Source organism: Chelonoidis abingdonii, chromosome 4 (genome assembly GCF_003597395.2).
Source record: "Chelonoidis abingdonii isolate Lonesome George chromosome 4, CheloAbing_2.0, whole genome shotgun sequence".
Lineage (NCBI taxonomy): Eukaryota > Metazoa > Chordata > Testudines > Testudinidae > Chelonoidis > Chelonoidis abingdonii.
This window is the reverse complement of record NC_133772.1, coordinates 112,494,221-112,508,911: the sequence shown is the minus strand read 5'-3', so window position 1 is coordinate 112,508,911 and position 14,691 is coordinate 112,494,221. Positions and strand designations below refer to the sequence as shown.

General features: G+C 48.9%; 2 protein-coding genes across 4 annotated transcripts in view; one reads left to right on the top strand and one right to left on the bottom strand.

Annotated features, from left to right (window-relative positions):
* Positions 1–953: 953 nt before the first annotated feature.
* AHSA1 (activator of HSP90 ATPase activity 1) lies at positions 954–7,164 on the bottom strand. Its single transcript, XM_032802077.2, has 9 exons — positions 7,013–7,164; positions 6,231–6,421; positions 5,934–6,016; positions 5,382–5,499; positions 4,406–4,494; positions 3,870–4,004; positions 2,725–2,826; positions 1,844–1,895; positions 954–1,364 (listed from the first exon to the last, which is right to left on the bottom strand). Exons 1-9 carry the CDS (start codon positions 7,090–7,092, stop codon positions 1,192–1,194), a joined length of 1,023 nt encoding a protein of 340 aa, XP_032657968.1. The 5' UTR covers positions 7,093–7,164; the 3' UTR covers positions 954–1,191.
* Positions 7,165–7,592: 428 nt separating this feature from the next.
* The window catches only part of VIPAS39 (VPS33B interacting protein, apical-basolateral polarity regulator, spe-39 homolog), a 27,950-nt gene continuing 20,851 nt past the window's right edge, over positions 7,593–14,691 (top strand). Inside the window, exons 1-6 of one of the 3 annotated variants that reach the window (XM_032802075.2) lie at positions 7,593–7,640; positions 8,108–8,200; positions 9,128–9,224; positions 11,604–11,747; positions 12,872–12,910; positions 13,447–13,511. In XM_032802075.2, coding sequence (XP_032657966.1) covers positions 8,108–8,200; positions 9,128–9,224; positions 11,604–11,747; positions 12,872–12,910; positions 13,447–13,511 — 438 coding nt within the window. In that variant the 5' untranslated portion in view covers positions 7,593–7,640. Of the gene's footprint in view, positions 7,956–8,107; positions 8,201–9,127; positions 9,225–11,603; positions 11,748–12,871; positions 12,911–13,446; positions 13,512–14,691 lie in introns of those variants that run through there. The other 2 variants (XM_032802076.2, XM_075065585.1) reach the window with 2 other exon arrangements.

The following is a 14,691-nucleotide window of genomic DNA, read 5'->3' as shown; positions in this document are numbered from 1 at the left end:
GGATCTGCTAATGTTAGCCTACTGCAGTCTATCAGCAGTGCTGTCTTGGAAAACAAAAGTCACCCATTTACGTATGTTGTTTTTGAACAAGACAGACAAGGCTATCAGTGCACGATACAGATCAGTGGCACAACCTCCCCTTGAATTTTGTGCTTGCATGCCCAAGACAAAAGGGGGTAGCAGAAATGATCAGAGGAAGACACTGATTATTGTAGGGAGACCTAGAGGGGGCAGTCACAGTACAGCCTATCCCAGAAGCACAAACAGCCTCCAGCAGGATAAAAAGTCCCCTCCTACCCCCCCCCTGTAATATCGCATAACTCTGTGCATGGGGCCATTGGTTAAATCTCTGCCAGAGTTCAGGGGGGATGGAGCAAGACTCTCTGTTCCTTCCAGGTCACTGGAGGGAGTAGTGTTGGCAGTAGATGGCATATGGGAGAAGCTCACCTTGTTCTGAGACAAAAAGAGGCCTTCAGTTTCCTGGCTGATGCCAGAGTTAAAACCCACAGGCAGTTCTCTCTCAGGGTTCAGCCTGGGACATTGCCCCTTTGTGGTATCCCCTTAGGAACAGGCCCTACCCCACCGCTGTTCTTCTACTGCTCTACTCTCATGAAGCAGGCCAGCATAGTGAGTGGGAGAGACTAGCCTGGGACCATGTGCAGGGAGGGGGTTCCTGAAGTGGAAATAGGAGGGGGTTTTAAACACTCCCTCCCTTGCATTTGGTCCATTGCTGTTTACCAGTACCAGGCCTAGAGGATCACTGGACTCTGAAACTTGCTGCCTTGAGCTAATGCTGTATGCTTGCTGTGGGGTTGGTCCCCCCGTTCCTAAAGCACAAACAAGTAACTCCTGCTGAGCTTGGTGCTCATCTCCATGAGCAACACCTTTCCAGATACATCCCTGCCAGTCTGACCCCAAATCCTCTGATCTCACTCTCAATTGAAATAATCTCCTTTTGTTTTTTTAAGTTATGTTTATTTAGCAATAAAAATATGTACATGTAAGAGAACCCCTCATTGACTCCCTTGTGGCAGGAGACATGCACGAAGCAGTAAGGGGCTACAAGCAGTGCTGCTCAGTAGCCTTCCTCGTCCCGCTCTTCACAGCAGCGGCACCAAAAAGAAAGGGACAGACGAGAAGCAATCAGTCCACACAGCAGAATCTGACAGAGACTCTCCCCAACAGCCGATGTTAAAACAAGCGGGCCCCGTAGCCAAATGTCTGTTTAATGCCTTCGAAGTAGTAGCGCTGCCACCCTTGCTTTGTTCTCTCCTCCTCACTGGAAGGGATGTCCTTCCCCTCCAAGCACACTTCTGTCTCGCCACCTTTATCAGTGAAGTTCAAAGTAACAGTTGCAAAGTGCCCTAAAAGAGCCGAAGGAAATCCCCACATCAGCACTGGGCAATAAGGCACAAACCCTGGACAGCACAGCCACATCCTCACCCAAAATGGCTGGAGAGCTCACCCATCACTAGAGGGCTCAGAATCCCTCCCAAAACCTTTCCCTGGTGCACAACCCCTTCCCTCATGTCTTGCACAACAATTGCTTTTCTTCCATGCAGAGGAGGGAGAGTGTCCCCCTCAACACTGTTTGCAAGACCACCAAAGGGGTTGTGGCAGACAGCCTTGAGGCAGAGCATGGTGCTTCTGCAGTGTTCCCAGTCAGTCCATTTGCCCAGGAAGCAATAAGGCCCGGGGTTACTGTAGTGTTACGATCATCAAGCAGATAGTGCAACCTAGAGAACCACCCACAGTCAAACCAGCCAGTGTGCAGCCATGGCAGGATTCATTCAGTTACAGGCAAGGGCTGGAACTCTGCAGTCTGGTTCTTCAGGCTACCTACCAGATGACCAAGATTTAAATCTCCACTTCATAACAATCTGCTTCTCGGGAACCTAGGGAAAGAGAAAGGAATGAATGAGCAGCCGTTTGCCTTTCCAATCCTGCTCCATTCCACGTTAGCCAATGCTCAGAACTGAGCATGACCCAAAGCATCAGACTCACTTCAGAGACTCACAGAAAGCAAAACTAGAGGGAGAGGGACTCTTAGAATCCCTGTATCCTGTTATGTGAATGTTGAGCCCTGTTAGGCTGAAGCACTGAGGGGAGGAAAGATACTATTGCTACCACAATAGTGATTCAAAGTATTATCTCCCCCATATACAATCCTTCTGGGGATTGAGTTCTGAATGCTCCACATCTATTTATATACTAAGTGTTACTAAAATGAGGCCCTGAGATCTGAGCCCCATTATGGTGGGAGCTGTACTAACATAATGAGACAGAGTCCTCCCACAAAGAGCTTGCAATCTACATAGACAAGACAGACAATGAGTGGGAAAATAGAGAGGAAGAATGACTTGACCTTGGACTTGAACTTGTCCAAGGTCATAAAGAGCCAGGAATAGAAGCCAGATCTCTCAGCTCCCAGAAATGAAGATGACCTTAATTAACAAGGCTGACTGTAGGAGAATGGTAGTCATGAGGAAGGAGTTTCAATCAGGGAGATGAATAGACCTCTGCAAATCCATGGATATCTGCATCTGTGGATGCGGTTGTATTGTTTACCATCTTTGCGGATCAGATGCGGACCCAAATTTTTGTATCTGCACAGGGCTCTAGAGATGAGATACAGAGCAGATGGATAAAAGACTGCAGGGAAGGTGTGACTTGGCCACCCAGGCTCCTTCTGAACAAGATACAGCTGCACCGGTTGGTACTCACTAGATCAATGAACTTGCCGCTGACACTGCCATCCAGCAAGTGGAACTTCCCTCCTTTATCAGCCTCTATGATTGCCGGCGCGTGGGTGAAAGCCTGGACCAGCTGCAGAAAGACAGGCCTTGTGACATTGCAGGACTCAAGTGACTGGAAGCACCACAACCTTCTCCCTATAACCTGCATCAGCTGCTCTGAAACCTGCTGGCAGGGGAGCTGCTGCTGCTTAATGCCTTCCACCCCAGCACAAGAGCACTGGGCTCTCTGGAATAAGTGCTTGGCTGAAAGTCTGCATTTTGGGGATGGGGGACGGAGCAGAGACTTCACTTTTTAGCATATTTCTGAAGAGCTTTTGGGGATGCGGACTGAGGAAAAGCCCCCTCAGAGGCAGGAAAGCAGGATTTGAGCTCTGAGTCATGTAATGCCAGCACTCCATTGATAAAGTGTTTTGCCTGCTTTTCCCAGGACAGAGGACATGCCAGATCTCTAGAGAGCCCTTAGCTCTCATTATGCCCTTTCTACCAGTTTCTCCTATGTCCCTGTAACGTTACTTCCCAAGACACTCTTGTGTGAACTGGTGAGCCCCAATTTAAAGCCTGGCTCTCAGGGAGCAGGATGTGATTTTCCAGAAACAGAACCAGGTACTGGGGCCTACAGAGACCCCACACATTTATTGCCATAGGCAATGCCACTGCTAGGGCTGCTTCCCTGCAGAGAGAGGACTGCTGGTAGGCTGGCATTGACAGCCTTGTAAACCATGCAGGGAGAGTGAACACTCAAATTGGCAGATGGTTTAACTCATCTACAGCAGCCAGCACAGAAAATGCTGACAGTTAAGACCAGCCCTATAGTACAGTCTCTTGTCTAGTATGCCATTTTCTCCCCCCTCCCCCCCTACCGCCACGTCCCCCCATAGGAAACAGACTATGTGCTTGATGATTACTTTCAGGAGGCCAGGACACTGCCCCCTCTCTCCTGAGCTGGCAAGAGAGTCAATACCCAGTGGTTTGTGGGTGGGGAGGTCTCTATCCCCCAGAGGAGGCGTCTGTTGCCAAATCACTCCTGAGCAGCTTGAGGCTAAGCTGTTCTAAATACAGAAGTGTACTACTCTCAACTCCTCTGGGCCCATCTTCCCGACCATGCTGGCTTACCTCCTGTGTAGTGAACACTCTGTAAAGCTCCTCAGGAGATGTTAAGAAAATGTCCTTCAAACTGATTTTACAGGTGGGAATCTTGACGCCTATGGGTTTTGACTCAGGCACTGTAGTGACAGTACTAGCAGTGATCTAAGGAAACATTAAGCAACACAATGTTGAATTATATGCTTAGTGCATACACAGCACTTTATAAACATCTTATTTCCCAGAACCCTCAAATAAATGCAGTTGATAACACCCTTAAAGAACAGGAATGAGAATCTTGGAAAATTTATTTAGGAGCTACCATGCTTCATGGAGTAACAAGAAGTTTTAACACTAAGCCTTGTTACTGACTATACTAGATTTGAGTTAGGGAACATCCCCATTGCAAATTCAAATACCCAGGCCAGCAATCACAGACTGCATCCACTGCTGAAGATACTGTAGAGTCTAAGTAGGCAGCTTGACCTATCACACACATCAGATGCACCTAACTTGCTGCTGCTTTCTCCAGGACCTCAAGAACATCTATGGGATGTTTTATTTACCTTGTGGTCTTCTGCTTTAGCTGCCAGCTGAGGAACTGGCTCTGTTTGCTCCCCATTTACTGTAGGTAAAATCATGCCTTGGGTGAACTCTGAAAAGGTAGAAATATGCAATGAACCTAGCAAAGATCAAGTCAACGTTTTAGCTGCTCAACATGCTGTAGGACACACACGGCTGCAAAAGCCTGACCCTGGATTAAGGTCATGACTGGAAAGTATGTACTGAACAGAACTTGAGTCCCTAATGTGAGAAGGGTGCAACAAACCCCTTGAGAATGCAGGGCCACCCATTTCAGGGAGATTTGAATTCTGTGTATAAGAAGTGTGTTCAGATTGTCAAAAAAGATTATCAGTTTACATCAACAAAACTGCTGCAAAAATCTCAAGTTGTCAGTTCACCTCAGATCCAGGTACAGCTAGATACAGTCTCTATGTAGAGTTAGTATCTTGGAAAAGAGAAGCACATGGCAGACAGCTAGTGCCCCAGAAAAGTCAATGACAATTATATATGGAAAAGGAGACACCACATATTTCTTTGACAGGTTGAAAAAACGGAGGGCCACACTCCATCATATCACAGTAATGTCAGTCACTGTTGCCTCAGAGTCTCTCCTCCAGCACCTACACATGAACAATTTGTACTGTCATCATAATCTTCTCAACAGCTGGGTTTCAACTCAGTTATGGATATGCTTAGCTTTACAGGGTGCCGTGGAACACAGTCTGTTTATCCCTTGAAGCTAATGGAGGTACAAGTGGATACAGTTACTAAGGTAAACTAGAGAGAATGGAGATCAGTTTACTGCAAAGACTTCAAAAGAGCCTCCTGCCCTAGGTTGTCTGATTCTGGTGCAGCAATGAAAAGGTAACTATTGCTATAGCTTCCCACTTCTCCCACTGAAGAACTGTGGGGAGAGTTGCTTCCACCTCAGCTGCTATTTAGCAGCTGCAGGGGGGTTTCTCCCTCACCATTATGTACCTGTTTTGAGCATGCTGATGTAAGTGCTCATTGCCTTCCTGATCTTTTTCATGCCCTCTTGCTTCATCAAGACCATTAAGTTGGTGTCAGGCTCATCTTTGGCAAGGCTGATGGAGATCTATGCAAAACAGACGAAGGCCTGGTGAACAAAACCACACTCACACTCAAGATGGGATTTAGCATCATAACTAATGCTTCAGCCTGGAAAGCATTTCCAGGGGAAGCTATGAAGAAGCTTTAATACTTTTGTTATAACTCGCTGCTTCATGTACTACCAGTTCACAGTAACTTCTGCACCTATTCAACTGTCTATAGCTGTTATGGCTCTACTTCTGACCAAATCAGCATTGAAAACCAGATCCCTTTGAGCTAAAACATATGCTGCTTATCTGGTAGAGGTGCAGGATAAACCACGGTGGTCTACCAAAGAACAATGATTAGCTACATCCTTATACGGCTGCTTTAGAGAGTTAAGATGGGAATATTTTGTGCTTTGAGACCCTTTGGTAATGAAGTGGCACAGTCAGCAGTATTAGCCATAACTGTGCTTACCTCAACTTCATCAACATCATTTTCATCCGAGAGGTTGGGAATCTCCACATGCCCCTTATACTTCACTCCCGACTTTGAGGTGCCTGTAGAGAGCAATTATACTCTGATTAATAAGGCTTGTTCATTTCAGCTTTCCTTGTTCTGACTGCTGCAGAGGGGCAACCTCATATCATTGCTCAGAAAAGTGACTTTGCTCTCAAAGCCCCGCTGATCCCCTTTTGGGGGAGCCTTGGAAAACACTGTCCATAACCCTGTGCTAGACCCTTGCCCTGAGAGAAAACAGCGACTACAACTCACCTGTCCATGACAGCTTGATATTCCACTCATAGAAAAATATTAGCTTCCCTTTGCGATTGTTGATGGATGCTTCTCCATCCAGTTTACTCACTTCTGTCACTTCACAGACCCCCTCCTCATTCTCTACTCTCACAGCCAGAAACAGACTTTTCAGCTTCTCTGTAGACCAATTAGAAGCATCCCGTTCAGTCCTGTAAAGATTAAAGTGGTGTAAGAGTAGTTTTGAAATTGGACTGCAACTGGCTTTTGGTGTTTCGCTGCTTGAACACAGTATTTCTGAAATTTTCCTGTGGCGCTTCCCACCCAATCTCTTTCCACGTTATCCTCCCTACATCGAGAAGTCTCTCTGATGCGGTGTCCGACGCATCACCCGTGCTCCCCTCACTGCGCCTGCTGCTGCTGCGGAGATCTCGTCCCTTCCCTTCTCCCACCCGGCCACGCAACCCGACTCTCCCAGCGTTGGGAAGGATGCACGGGGGCAAGGGCTCGGGACAAGGCGCTCACACCCCGTGACCGACGGGTCAGGCAGTTCTCGGTGACGCCCCGCGTCGTGCCCCCAAACACTGGCCGGGGCCGAGGCACTGCGCTCCCCTGAGCAGGGCCCTGTGGTGCCCGCAAGTGCCGGGCACGCGGAGGGGCAGGTCCGGTGCTGCCCCAGGCAGGGGCCCCACGCTCGGGAGCCGCCTCTCCCCGCCCTGCTGGCCCGTTCGCGCGTCCTCAGGCAGCGACCGCTGCCGAGCACGGAGCAGCCGCCTGCGCCCGGCCCCGCGCCCGCCTCTCACCAGTGCCAGTTGTTGACATTGGTGGCGTCCGCTCGCTGCTCCACGATCCAGCGCGGGTCGCCCTCCCCCCACTTCGCCATCGAAGTCTCCGGACGCGCTGCCGCCGAGCCCGGCTCCTCCGCAACGCCCGCCTATGGAACCTGCTAGAACCGCCGGCAGCCGCCTCCCGGCTTCCGCTGCCGGCACACAGTCCTTCCGGTCCCCCGACACGGTCCGACCGGCGCGGGGCCCCGACACCTTGGTTCCGGCTCGGCGGCGCGCGGAGAGTTCTCCTCGCTTCTGCGTCTGACCGCCTCGCTATCGACACAGCGTCCCCCACTCCGAGCGCCCGCCGGCCCTCAGAGCTCTGCGCCTTCTGCCAACTGTGTCGGAATAATTTGAGCTCCACCGCCGACGGGTAGCGGGATGTCAAAGTCAACCCCGTTTCTCGCGAAGCCTGTCGGGACTCGTAGTCCAAATCTCCGCGGACTGAGCCACCCCGGGAACAAGGCAGAAGCCGGCAGCGTGGATGAGACGGGAAGGCAGAAACTACACACCCCATGGTGCTTTGCGCGGAGCTAGAAGCCCCTCCCCCCATCTCGGGGAGGAGGCGGGCACTCTCAGGGCAGTCGGGGTGGCTGGAGGAGGGGTGAGCTCCTGTGTCCTAAGGGCGGCCCCGAGCCCTCTCTCTCCGTGCCGGGCGGGGCCTGCCTGGCCCTGCCGCTCGCTCACTGCGCGGCGGCTCGGGGCCCCGCTGGTCCCGCTGCCCCGGCCGTGGAGGGCGAGACAGTCCGGCACGCGCGGCCGAGCCGGGTCCCCGGTATCTGCCGTGGGGCAGCCGGTCCCCTTGTGTCAGTCGGGTTATTGACCTGCCGGGCCACGGGCTGATCTGATCCGCCACGGCCTCGCTTCCCACTGTTCCCTTCTCCTCCGGCGGCCTTGTGGGGCCACCCCTCTTTTCCTGGTCAGGCGCTGCCGTCCCCTGAAAGCCCTCAAGTGGGGTGACCCAAGGGCCCTCCCTTGCAGGGCCTAGGCCCCGAAGTGCTGGTTCTGATCCAGCCTGGGGAGATTTGCCTGTCGCTTAGCTCGTGTGTTTCTCTTTGGCTGCTTTTCCAGATGAACAGGATGAAAGTTGACGAGGAGGAGTATTGGCACAGCTCCAAGTGTAAAGCCTTCACATTTGATGATGACGATGAGGAGCTCTCCCAGGTATAGTCTTCAGACTGCATGAACTGATAAAAGCCTAGAGACTCACCTCTTTCTTCCAAAAGATTGGAGAATGGAGAATTCCAGCTGTTTAAGGCCTCCCCCCCCCCCACTTGAAAGAAGCTGCCCTAGATCCATGGGAAGGAATAGGGAGTCTGAAGGGCATAAAATGTTGGTTCCTGCATTCTTCCTCAATTTCTCTCCAAATCTTGGAGGATCTGTGTAATGTCCCTGAGAGGGGAAATAAGTAGGAAAAACCAAAAAATACAGTATATTTTTCTTTTTAAAAATAATCAAGGGAGTTGCTGGACCTCAGTTCATTTTCTAGTAGATTTGTGTGTGTCGTTGTGTGAGTAGAATCATAGTAGATTTGATCCCCTTCATGGCCATTTTAGCAAACTGGATCAGGGAAACTGAATTCCCTCTTCCCCTAGAGTCCCTGAGGATAAACAGAGGTCTTCAGAACTATCAAGCAGTCACTTGTGCTTGGCACTAAATTAATGAGCTCTACTCACTGGCTTAGTCTTGCTGGGCAAATGAGAGATAAGGCAGATATTTCTTGTTTTTTATCTTCTGGTTATCTGTGTGGAGATCCTTAAGGTCTCTTGGCATCAGGCCTGTAGGGCAGGTCTGAGATCTCATAATAAATTGAGGGTAAATGATCTTTCCAGTGATCCCCACCTGCACCTCCTACTAGTTTGAAGTATTTATAACTGATCGCTCAGATGTTCATAGTCCTCAAATTCCATATACTAGGTGAAAAGGAGCTGATCGGTTGGCCAAGTGAAGTGTGGAACATCTTGCACTGGTCTTTCAGCTGTGTGGGGGCTGGGAAAGGCATATGCAAAAGGTTTGTTTGGATTGGAGTGGGTCCAGGCTATCTGAGTGGAACAGAGATGGTCTTCATACTAACCTTGTGTTTGTCCATAGCTAAAGGAGTCCAAGCGGGCAGTGAACAGTCTTCGAGAGATTGTAGATGATGATGATGACCTTGAGAAGTTCAGCTGGAGTGGAGAGCCGGTGGGCAGTAAGTGCAGGGGTATCTGAAAGTTATGTTGGAGAGGGAAAGCTTATGAAAACATTCTTGTCTGGACTTGAGCTGTGCAGCTACTTTTCTTACTCCAGAGTCAGATGCCTTCCCCAGGAATGCTGGGATCTCAGAGTCCAATCTTCCCACTTGCCATTCTTTCATTTAAACTTGTATCTGGCTGTGGCCATTAGAAGGAGAATGAGATGAGGTCCCCAGATGTCTCCTTTTGTACTCTTTCCATTTTATAGAAGTGGAGGGAATTCCACTTTTCCTCTCTCAATATCCAGCACAGGCCAGTGTAGACATTATCCAGGCCTGGCATCCACCAAAAGCATAGGTGAAGGAATTGCCAGAAGTTTGACTGACAACCTATTACGCTCTCCCACACTTGAAACCCATTTCTCCCAAAATCTTTTGGTTCAGCGTGATGATTGACAGGCTGATATGGTGTTTGAGGTATAAGTTTCAGTTGCAAGCAGCTGAACCAGTCCATTTCAGGTAGACAGTTGGAGACTGAATGGGAGCTGGGTTAAGACCCTCTGATAGCTGCTGTCTACATCCTTTGGGGGTCATGACTACTGGATTGTTATAGGGAATAGCAGAGATCAAAGTGCAGACAAAACTTGCTTCTTGGAGCAGTCTTGGGAATAATCCTACAGTATTTTGAGGTTCTCAGATTCCTTAATGGTGAGAGTCTCCTTCCTGGATACTTATTATCAGGCATGGCAAGACGGTCAATTGACTGATCAAATACTGTCAATTGACTATTATTTGACCATGGTCAAATTTCCACCAAAAATGCCCTGATGTACATGGCAACCTATCTCTTTGATTGTATCATGGTGCCATTCTTTCATTTCTTAGAATTTCTTTAGATTGTGTTTTTGCATTTTTCTGAATTAAAATAACTCCATTTAGTAACTTTTTTTTTTGTAATTTGGCATAATTATCTATTTAAAGCTAAACCTGTTGGAGACCATAAAGTTTTACTGTTTTATTACTGTTCTAATAAATTAGTACTTTAAAATGTTTGACCATTTTTGACATTATTTGGCAATATTGGGCTAATATTTGATTGGTCAATTGACCAATTTTTTTGACCACTAAAATGCGCAACCCTAATTAATATTGATAATTTTAGTATAATCTGCTCCCTGTGTCCTGTCCCCCCATCTACCAGATCAACACATTCGTGGCACTGCGCAGACAATTGAAGTGTAATAATTAAAAACTTCCCAAATCTACGATGTTAGGTGCTGTGGCATTTTAGATAAAGAGGGCCAGCAACATGCCTGGGAAAGAAGAGATTTCATTCTTCTGAGAACAGAAAAGGGATGGGGTGAGGCAGGGTTGTGGGGAACCAAAGGCTATATACCCTAAAGGTCACCACAGTAACAGTTTAGTCCCTGCCAAGCTATGGGCAGGGGTGGGAGCTCTACAGGGTGGCTGGTGTCAGAGCACAGTTTCCTGTTAAGAAGAAACTTGGCTATAGCCATGTCCTCAGGTTTGGATCAGCCCAGTGAACTTCAGTGTTGTGCATGGATCCCCCTACCTTATTCTTATTACCTGAGAGATCAAAGGGTTGCAGTGCTCCCACCGCGCTGCAGCTAGTTCTTTTCACGGAGTCAGTGCCTCTCACCTTGCACCACAGCTGTTCTTCTTATTTGTCTCCTGTTCACCTTCCCAGTCAGCCTCTTCACCCCACCCCACCCTATCACAGTCTGGCTCACTGTTCTTCTGCTGTGCAAGTTGTTCAAAAGCTTGTGTTTGTGGTGGGGCTAGGGTGCAGCTGTGTGGAGAGAGAGAGACTGCTTGCTGTGCTTAGAGCAATAGGGAGCAAAGCTGAGCAAGTTATTGTCCCCATATATGGTTTGTCACAATATCTGCCTGTCCTCTGCAGGCATCAAGGTTATCTCAATGCTGTAGTGCCTGGAAGGGAATGTCTTACATTTCTGCAGTCCAGAGAAACCAAAGGATCCAGTATCTAGTTTTGTATCTTCCACTATAAGCTCTTTGGAGCAGAGAATGTGGCACACCTCATACAGCACCATTTAAATGTACGGTGTCATATAAGTGATCTTCTGTAATATTTATACAAGCTGTAGCCATACAACACCACTGAAATGCAGCCATTTCTGAGGAGGAACAGAGCAGCTGCTTAAACTTTAGCACTACACAAGTTCAAGTTTATGTGCTGAGTACTGTATCCAGTTGATACAGGAAGGTAAATACGGAGGGAGAATGTGCAGAATTTTCCCAAACTAAAATTGATGAGGACACAAGAGGTAACAGGCTTCTTCCACTCTAGAATTTTTCATTAAGGTCTTTGGTTTTATGTCTTCTCATTGAGTTACAAGGGTTGTTCTCTCTCCATAGGTATTTCCTGGTCCATCAAAGAGACCGCCTCCAGCAGCTCTAACGCTCCTGAAAGGAGAGACTCGGGCCTACAGAAGGGCTCTTCTTCCTATCCAGCTCTCCCCAAGCAAGCCTCCTCTTACTCCATCAGCAGTTTCTTCAAAGGTAAAGTCCCCTACTTGGCTGGGGTAGATGGACCTTCCCACAAGAGCATAAAGGAAGAGTCCAGTTTCTTTGTGCATATCCCAAACCAGGAAGTGCACCATCTCTGCTCAGCCACAGGCTGCATCAGCCGCTTGACAGGTTTCAATGATCATGTCTGACTATTATAAAGTCGGGAGAGCAGAGGCAACATACTAGGGGTGGGGAAGCGGGGTCATGCATCATCTCTGGGGGTTGACTGACATCTCTTTCAGTATAGAGGAGCAGGCCATGTAGACTATATCTTCCAGCATGCTATGCTCTGTGGAGTAAGTCTCTGCTTGGACCAAGGTGGAGCATGGCATGCTGGGAGCTGTAGTCTCCAGCAGTCACCCATCTGCGTAGATGAAAGCAGGCGATTTGGGACTCCGTTTGGCCCAGGTGGTTTGCGCTTGGTCCTCTCTGCCACAGAGGCAGCAGGCAAATACCCTTCCCCTGGAGCTGAGATGGCTTCTGCTGTTGCATGTGGGGACGGAGCTAGCGACTTCACGTCAGCATTGCCAGACATAGTCCAGCTGGCTGAGGGAGAGTCGTGTGGCTCAGTGCTGTTCTCTCTCCAGCCTGGAAACAAGCCTGATTCCAAAGCTGAATTTCCTCTGAATGTACTCTTCTCATGTGGCATGTTTTTTGACTGCCCCTGTTCTTATACATTAACTGATTTAGTGCTGGTGATAAGTGCTGAAATCCTAGCCCTGGAGACTGAAGACTTCTGTATAGTCCCAGTGTAGGTACAGATGCCAGTGCCGTCTCCCTCCCCTCACAGCACTGTACCCCTATAGTGGCTCAGTGATCCTTAGTGGACCCTTCCAGGGGTGAGAAGGATTTCAAGCTCCGTAACCCTCTCAGCTTTTGGCCTCTGTGGCAGCAAGGGGTCAGTTAGTGCCAGTTTTGTTGTGTGATATGGACAGATGTTCAGTAGGAAATGGCCTGAGACTTCCCCATTCATTTCCCATAGGTTGGCCCTGTCTAATAGTTAGCCTGCGATGCCCACTTGGAATGTAGTTCTCTGTTCTTTTGGTGAGAGATGCTGCCTGGGGAAAGCCAGTTGAAAATCTCTCACTGTTGTCAGTTTGATTTTTTTTTTTTAGGAAGAAACAAACTTGGGAGTTTTCAGTCCCTTTCAGATGGTAAGAGAGCAATTTTTATTCCTTTCTGGGCAGGGTGGGGGAAGGGGCAGATAACACTTGACACTTATGTAGGGGATTTTAACCCCAAGTTCAAAACCCTTTGGAAAGTTGGGTCACTATGTCTTGCCCGTGTTACAGATGAGGAAACTAGGGCACAGACTTGCCCAAAGTCCCCCAGCAAATCAGTAGAAAGGTCAGAAATAGACTAGTATCTCCTGACTCATTCCCATACTCTAATGGCTAAATAGGCTGCCTCTTTGATAGAAAGTAACCTGCCTGAATAGAGCCTCCTGTGGGTTGGAAGGGGCCTCCAGCCAGACTTTCTAACATTCTGGTTCACTGCAGCTCTGTGCCCAGTCCTTGGACATATGGGCTCCTCTCAGTCCATGGGGCTGGCCCAGGTTTTGCTACTCAGTCTGTTCTTTTAACAAAGAAACCTGTGCTGGGGGGAAGCTTAGACCAGGGGAAATATGGGAAGGTTGATGTGAATCAGGATCTCAGATGCACTACTCAATGTGCTGCCTTCCCCTTCACAGCTCTCTCTGACTCAGGAGTTAAAAGCTACGCTCCAGAGCTGCGCAGGCCAAAGGCGGAATACAAGGTGAGTGGCTTACATTCACAACCCCAGGGTCAGAGCAATGGACTCCAAAGGTCACATGGAGAGAGTGACCAGTTTCTGTTTAGCTAGCAGAGGGCAGTTGATGAGATGAACTGGGAGGGCAAAGGTGAGATGTACAATCCCAGTTCCAGCCTGCAGGAATCCCTTCAGCAATAACTCAGATAGAGCCTCAGACATCACATCTTTTTCCACTAACAGTGAACGTGTCGGTAGAGACACGGGAGTTCTCCCTCTTCTTACTGAGAAACCCCAGAAGGGAACACTTGTTAATGCTTTGCCTGAAAGCCTCTTCCCCACCAACATGCAGCCCCAGCATTGGCAATGGCTTCATTCCTGCTGAGAGAGTGGAACTGACAGCCTGTTAACTCCCAATCAAGAGTGGTACTCTCAGGCCACGTCTACACTACGGGATAATATCGAATTAGCTAAAATCGGTTTTATAAAACTGATATTATAAATTCGATTTCATGCGGCCACACTAGGCACAGTAATTCGGCGTTGTGAAAAGGAGAGATTGCAGGGCACACCCCTGGTGAAACTGACGACGGAGCATGCTGTGCTGTGATATCACTGGTTCTATATACACTTGCCCCTTATTCTACGCAGGACTGACTATTTTTAGAAACCATAAGGAGGATTGACTCAGTCCCAAATGAGTCAATCCCAATTTTGCTTTTGCGTTGCCCCCGGCCGATTTCAGCCAGGGGCACTCATGATAGCAGCGGACAGTACAGAGGGAAGAGATAACCGTCATCTCATTGCCATTTTCTCCAGCAGTAGACGGTACAGAAGACTGGTAACCATCTCTGCTATCATTGCAAAAGCAAGTGAATGGCTGCTGTGTAGCGCTGAGTATCGCCTCTCTCTCCGTGCATCCAGTACACATACGGTGCTGGAAAAAAAAAAGCTGAACGGGCTCCACGTTGCCGTGCTATGGCATCTGCCAGGCAATCCAGGGAAAACGGCACGAAAGGATTGTCAGCTGATGTTTCCGGAGGAAGGAATGACTGACGACATTTACCCGAACCACCCACGACAACAATGATTCAACCCAGAATTCCAAGGGCGGGGGAGACTGCGGGAACTATGGGATAGCTACGGAAGAGCTACCCACAAATGCACGCTTCAGAAATCAAGGTTTAGCCTCGAGACCATGGGAACG